Source organism: Scardinius erythrophthalmus, assembly GCF_964197995.2.
Source record: "Scardinius erythrophthalmus genome assembly, chromosome: 1".
NCBI lineage: Eukaryota > Metazoa > Chordata > Actinopteri > Cypriniformes > Leuciscidae > Scardinius > Scardinius erythrophthalmus.
This window is the reverse complement of record NC_138221.1, coordinates 53,864,786-53,871,933: the sequence shown is the minus strand read 5'-3', so window position 1 is coordinate 53,871,933 and position 7,148 is coordinate 53,864,786. Positions and strand designations below refer to the sequence as shown.

The 7,148-nt window shown below is 41.1% G+C and overlaps 1 protein-coding gene across 1 annotated transcript; it reads left to right on the top strand.

Annotated features, from left to right (window-relative positions):
• Positions 1-577: 577 nt before the first annotated feature.
• Positions 578-6,185, top strand: atp5mc1 (ATP synthase membrane subunit c locus 1). Its single transcript, XM_081373758.1, has 5 exons — positions 578-782; positions 4,891-4,938; positions 5,430-5,504; positions 5,594-5,781; positions 5,865-6,185. The coding sequence occupies exons 2-5, from the start codon at positions 4,900-4,902 to the stop codon at positions 5,977-5,979; spliced, it is 417 nt and encodes a 138-aa protein (XP_081229884.1). The 5' UTR covers positions 578-782; positions 4,891-4,899; the 3' UTR covers positions 5,980-6,185.
• The last annotated feature ends 963 nt before the right edge of the window (positions 6,186-7,148 follow it).

Below are 7,148 nucleotides of genomic sequence, written 5' to 3'. Positions count from 1 at the left end.
GCAGGAGAAACTTTTGCTAAGTATTCTGATTAATTATATTGTCATTTTGCCTCCACGTCTCCCCGATTGCCCGCGAGCTTCTCCTCCCGTCCATACGGTAATCTCTCTAGTGTGCGACAGAGAGTCGCGTGGTTATGACGCAATCGTTAGCCTACTTTTACAAAAACTGCTTCTACGGGGCCATAACATAAGCTGCAAGGTAATGGAGCATTTTATACATTGTCGTGTTTCTTTAGAAATAAAAAATGGACAAATGGAGTCTTCAAACGCCTCAGATGTAAAGTTATTCACTGTCAAAGTGACGCCAAAATGAATGGAAGTCAATGGGATTGCTAACGCAAGTGAAGTTCTGCTACAAGATGGCGGCACCCGGTCGACTTCAACTTCCGGTCGACTTCCTTCCCGCTTGGTTTAATACAGTGTTCCAGTTCACCCCGTCCTCTAAACTCTAAAAGGGCGGGATTTCCACCCAAAGCATCCAATAGAAACATGGGTCACGGGATGCGATTCCTGACTTTCCCGGCGTTCTTCCTTAAATCGTTTAAACCAATCACAGAGAGGCCGCCCTCTAGCCAACGCACATCATCGGGTATGTATTATGTATTGACATGCCTCGTAGCCAATCAGAGGAGGAAATCGTGACCCTCTGGCCAATCACAAACGAGGACGTAGTTCCGAAGCTTATAAATGACAAGGTGACAGTTTTCACGGCGTACTACTCATTGCCTTTAGCTGCAAGCTTGTCCCTGTAACCCCGGGCCCTTGTGTGCTGGATCTTATCGGTGAGTCAGGTTATCTCTGCATTTAACCAAATACACCTAGTGGGGAACTCCGCTTATTAAAGATAGGAAAATTTGCGGAAGTTTCTGAACCGACTAAAATAATTGCGGCTTTCGGGTGCCGTTCAGTGAAGCGCGTTGCTAAAGCTCCGCTAGCCGCTTGTCAAAGTCATTTCAAATGAATGAATGAGTCAGTCTGCGATCACGTCTCAAGACCTTAACACAAAGAGCAACTGGTAAATGACGCTAAAGCTTCTTATCTTCACGATTTACTATTGCATTTTAAATGCACGGAGGTTTAATTCTCATATTGCTCGTGACACTTGCAAAATGTCCTCGCGCTGGGCCCGTATCAGCCTGGAAAGCTCGCACTGCGCCTCAGCCTTTCAAGCGTTTTAATACTTTAATGCCATTCAGTTACAGTTTGTCTGCTGTCATGTTACAAGGCAGTTTATATGCGTTTATGTCTCAAGTAAGTACCATTCAAAGCTATTGGTGACCTTCACTATCCAGCTCGTCCGCGGGAGCTTTCGGCGGCTTAGAACTCAAATTAACCTTAGACCCGATAAGATTATTAGTCATTTTGTACTTGATCATGTATTTTTAGGCAAGTAGCATGGGCATTGTGCTCAGGCTTTTCAAAAGGTTGTCCAAAGGGTGACCTGAATTAAGTGAAGCCAAAAGAGTCAACCAAAGTAACTATGAATATTTATAATTAAGCTAGCGTGCATAAACTTCCACTCAGCCAAGTACAGATTTTTTTTTTTTTTTTGACGGACTTAGTTGCTGCTGTTGTCACAATGTTGACCGTTTTATCAGGCTCTAATAACCTCAGATTTAATGGCTGACTCTATCCCTCAAGTCTCTGTCTTGAGTGGGTAAAAGCTTGTGTTGGCTGTTCTCAGTACAGTAGTACAACATGACCTTTATGCTGCCATATGTTTGACCACTGACTTAAAGGGTATGTGCTCTCTCGGCCTGAGGAAGTTTTGCATTCACTGTGGCTGGAGGTTTTCTTGTCAAAGCAGGTCTGGGTCCCTTATGTATACCTACAGACCATCTATCATTTAGTTTGGATCCTACATAATTTATAAAACACTTATTTAATATTTGCATTCTCTGAACTGTTTGTGGGATGTTGGAAATGCACTGATGGCTTGGCTTAATTAAAACAAGTCCCTTCAATTGCAAGCGACAGGGTTCTCAAGTCTCACGCATTGGCCGTGAGACACACGCAATTTAACCAGTTCACACGCCACACCGTGTATTTCTCACGCTGAAAAGGCAATGTCAACCAAGTCGTCCTGCAAGCTTTATAACGTTGTATACGAAGCGCAGGCACACAAAGTGAAGTTTCCTGCCGCCAGCACGTATCTCGTTCGTTCGTTACTAGGCAACATAGATGCGCGAACACACGGAAATTGACGGAACATTCTCGGCCACCGTACGTTCGTTACTAGGTAACCAACAACAACGCGCGAACATACGTCGTCGTGATGGAGAAGGTAAGTTGGAAGAAAGCTCGTCTAACATTTTTAGGCTAGAACATTTAATATATAGCCCATAGTATACATTATTATTGATGCACTCAAAAACTCTTCAACTACTTTGCAACCAGGCCAGAAGCTTTGGCTCACTTTGGCTAGCTTACGTTCTCTGAAACTAAGGAAAATGTTAGTGGGTATGGGAAGGAATGAAGATGTATTTCTTCATTTTATTTTAAATTATATATTATGTAAGGGTTAATGCCCGACGAGGTGTCCATTATCAGGTATTAATGGACGACGACGAGGCGTGAACCGCGTCGGACGGTTGCCTCCGCCGAAGTCCATTAATAGAGCTGGTAAGTCCCGCCCCTTCCGTAAAACCCCGCTGGACCTCAAAGTTGAAAAACCGTCAATGCAAGTGAATGGGAGAAAATAATTATTTTCTGGTCCCGTTTGAATTGTGCCATGAATGTGAACATATGTTGTCTGTGAATTTTTTTATATAACTTTTCATGTTACGAGTTTGACAGTATATGGTGATTCTTCGGCTAGCAGTTGTGGAAAAGACATAACGAGAAAGACTACATGTCGCCTATGTGACGTCACCCCATAAAGTTGACTTACCCGTGGTTTTCGCCAACCTCAACGATTTTGTTCTCTCCCTGAAAGAAGGCGGTGAAGTGCACCAAAGACACAGCCATGTTTAGCGGGATCCGTGAGCTAGTGTCCGTGTGTGAGTGGTGTTGACGTTTCAAACGCGTCGAGAGTTGTAGTCCACAAAGTGCTCTCACACACAGTCTAACCGTATCAAACTTCTACCCGCTAAATTGTATCATTCTTTACATGAAAAGTTATATAAAAAAATTCACAGACAACATATGTTCACATTCATGGCACAATTCAAACGGGACCAGAAAATAATTATTTTCTCCCATTCACTTGCATTGACGGTTTTTCAACTTTGAGGTCCAGCGGGGTTTTGCGGAAGGGGCGGGACTTACCAGCTGAGAGCCTAAGTCCCTCCCCTTCCGGTCGACCACCATGGGACCTTACTTCGGAAAAATATTGTATGGTAGTCAATGGCACGAGACAACAAATATGTTGATCTCGTTTGAATTCTGCCCTGAATTACACATGTTTATCAATTTAAAAGATACATTTTAAAGTCAACAAAGTCGCAGTTTGATGTAAAACTGTTGAGGTATAAGACTGTGAAAATACGTAATTACAGAGACTACAAACCCAAAAGGCGCACATGTGACGTCATACCTTTTCTCTCAATGAATGAAGCTAACGTCTGACATTTTATGTATAGTCTTACCTTATAATCGTAACGTTACGCCGTCATGCCTGAGTGTTTTGTACCAGACTGCACACATACGAGCAACGGCTCTTGTGACGTACATAGTGCGAGACGAGAGATGTAGTTCATTGAGCGATTTTCACATAAAACTAAATGTTACTCTTCTGTTTTATGACAAACTGCGACTTTCTTGACTTTCATAATTATCTTTTAAATTGACAAACATCATATGTGTAATTCAGGGCACAGATCAGACGGAATAAAAAGATAAGTTGTCTCTCGCCATTGACTTCCATACATATTTTTTCCGAAGTAAGGTCCCATGAGCGGAAGCGGAGGGGCGGGACTTAGGCTCTCTATACCTGACAATGGACACCTCGAAGGGCATTAACCCGCTTATACCATAGTCACTTGCCAAATAACACATTTTTAAAACATAAGTTTATATTTCAATTAGTTTTACAATCGAAATCTAAAGTTACAAGTTACAAACAATAACTTGGTTTCCTTGGTTACGCCTGACGGTTTATTTAGGTGTCCATTATCACTTTTTAACGGACACCCTGCAGCCAATCAGAATCGAGTATTCACCCAGACCATGGTATAAACTGTATTAATAGTCTTTCTAGTTACATTAAGGCTACATGTATTAAAGCAGAGTGCTCTGGGTAATATTTTTATAAAATGTGTAAAAACACTTGCAACACAAAACACATTTCATAAGATGGAGTATGTACTCGTGTACACACACACACAAACACACCTTAATACTCTGTCATTTGTTCAAAATGTCCCACCACACAATAAATCATTATACCATTTCGACTAGACGCATTCAAAATGCAAAAGATTTGTTTTTCCAAACTGTTTGGAGCAATTTGTTATATTTTTTGTAATTTTTTTGTATATTTGTAAGTTTGAAATAATATAACATTAAAGAGTAAATTTGATGTGATGAATTGCTCTGTCATTTATCAGATTTACAAATTGTTAATTTCAATTTGTGCTGGTTAATTATGAACAATGGCTAAAATTGGGGGCGGGGACAGGTGGGGGCGGGGCTCCATTAGGGCTCCTCCCCTAACCGCGTGTGATCTCACTCCAAGCTTTTGATAAAACTTGAGAACCCTGAAGCGAGTTATAATCTTTAACTCCAGTATTGATGCCACAAACCGCTCTTGGTGCATCAGGTTCTTGTTGCCTACTGTGCTTCACTATGCTTTAATTTTAAGGAAGGTGATGCACAGCATGGCATGAAATCTTATGTTGATGACACTGGTGCTCTCTTCTTTCACCTGTCTAACATCTTTCTTCTCCACAGGCTTCAAACATGTACGCATGTGCTAAGTTTGTCACCTCACCTGCTGTGGTATGTATTCAAGCTCTATTAATGTCACATTCCACTGGCTGTTTCAGAAAATTACCTTAATGCCATTCTTTTTAGAGTCTTGTATTCTCTCTCTTCCATGGAAATTGTCTACAATTATATTAGTCCTAACCACGTTTATAATCATGCATTTAAATGTTTCAATTCAGTGTTCACTTTTACCCAAAACGACTTAAAACAGAGGACCATAAGCAATTCCTCGCACAGAGCCAGCAATATTCATAGTTTGTGATGCCAGATTTATTCAAAAGCTAGATTAGAAGACAAGCTAGAGCAGAGGAAAATTATGGATTTTTTTTTTTTTGTGCATTGTTTTGAGATGAATTTAAATTAAATATTGGTCGAATTAATGTACACTGGATCCTTGCACTGTCATAAAATATTTGAATTTGAAACATGGTTTGGTAATAGAAAGCATGCATCATATAGATGTTAAATTAGTTCTTCTGAAAGTTTGTTCTTTCTTCCTTTAGGTCCGTGGAGGATCCAGGGTTTTGGCCCGGCCTGTTTCAGTCGTGTTCAACAGACCTGAAGCAAGAACCGAACAGGTAAAAAATAAAGTGCCTTCTATGTGAATGCTCTGGTGTACTTTGCCGTTTCTCTTGCACATGCTTAAATGTCTTGCCCTCCCTTTCAGGCGGCTCTGTTGCCAGTCAGCGAAGCGACCCTCCTTAACCTAACCCGGGGTTTCCAGACCAGCGCTGTATCCAGAGATATCGACACAGCGGCCAAGTTCATTGGTGCTGGTGCTGCCACGGTGGGTGTGGCCGGATCCGGAGCTGGAATCGGGACAGTGTTCGGCAGCCTTATTATTGGCTATGCCAGGTAATCAAACTTTGAAATTAGGCTCTTAAAATGGGTTGGTTATACATGTCGCTCGTGCCTAATAGCGTTTTCTTCATTTACAGGAATCCCTCCCTGAAACAGCAGCTCTTTTCCTACGCCATTTTGGGCTTCGCTCTGTCTGAGGCCATGGGTCTGTTCTGTCTGATGGTGGCATTCCTCATCCTGTTCGCCATGTAATTTGGATGTCTTTTCTTCTAAGCCGTTCGACTCCCTTGATCTGGAGATTGGAACTGACATGCAGCTTAGGCCGTGGCACCGCCATTCCAACAAAACTACAAGAAACTCTCCCTTTTTATGTTCCCCTGTACCGTTTTTCTCTATCTGAACGTTTTATGTAAGAACTCACTTCACATAAGACCATCTGAATAAATGGTTGAAATCTGTTTGCTTGTGTTTTTTCTGCTATAAGAATGTAGAGTCTGAGGGAAGGGAGACTAGCCTGGTGTTTCTTGAAAATCATATTGGATTTGGGTTGACTGACTTTAAAGTCACTCAATCTAAATCTGACTCCTTGTAGAGATTTGCATTGCACTAACATTTATTTAAATATACCCCATTTAAAGTTTAGTTTTCCAATTTATGCACCTATCAGTTACTAGCTCACTATTAACATACTGATTGCATGCAATATTGAGATACAAAGCACACAAATGGGCAAGTGTGTAACAATGTGGAGAAATGGGACTTTCAAGTGGTATGCACATTCTCTCTAACTGGTTCTTGTGTGCTCATGTAAAACAAGTTAATATCAAAATTCTCATGTATAATACAATGGTTATCAGATTAATGAAATAGCAGTTGTGATCCAAAAATACATGACTGAAACCATTGCTCAAAGACACTTCAATGTTTTTGAAAGATGCATTACAGAGGCAAGTAGAACTAAAAAGTTCACAGAAGGTATATGCTTAGTATAACGTAACCCAAATTACACATTTCCCTCATCTCAGCTCCACTAACTCTGCTGGAAAAAAAAAACAGCTTAAAGCAGTTTCACTTGGGTTGTTTTAAACTTTTTCAGACTCACTTACTCATGGGCAGAGGTGGTTTTAACTGGGAGGCCAGTCGTTGAGAGGCTGCTCACTGGAGAACTGTGTGGAGATAGAAGGTCCAACTACATCCTAACCCTACTACCCATAACTCCATCCCTCCACACATAACCCTTACAAAAATTATCCATGGTTTTAATATAGGAAAAGTTATTCACTTTTTTTAGTGAATCAAAAACACGCAGCGTGATCAATGTAGTTCGATTCCCTAACGAATGACTCTTCTGAAATGATTCATTTTAGCGAATCAGGGCGACCAAAAATGGCCGATTCCCAGTTCTACTACTCGCGTACTGT

What these genes read in the sequence shown, in the direction of transcription:
- atp5mc1 (XM_081373758.1), top strand. Translation starts at nt 4,900, where the DNA reads ATGTACGCATGTGCTAAGTTTGTCACCTCACCTGCTGTG. An exon ending in TTGTCACCTCACCTGCTGTG is followed by an intron (nt 4,939 to 5,429) that starts GTATGTATTCAA and finishes TTCTTCCTTTAG; the next exon opens with GTCCGTGGAGGATCCAGGGT. An exon ending in CTTATTATTGGCTATGCCAG is followed by an intron (nt 5,782 to 5,864) that starts GTAATCAAACTT and finishes CTTCATTTACAG; the next exon opens with GAATCCCTCCCTGAAACAGC.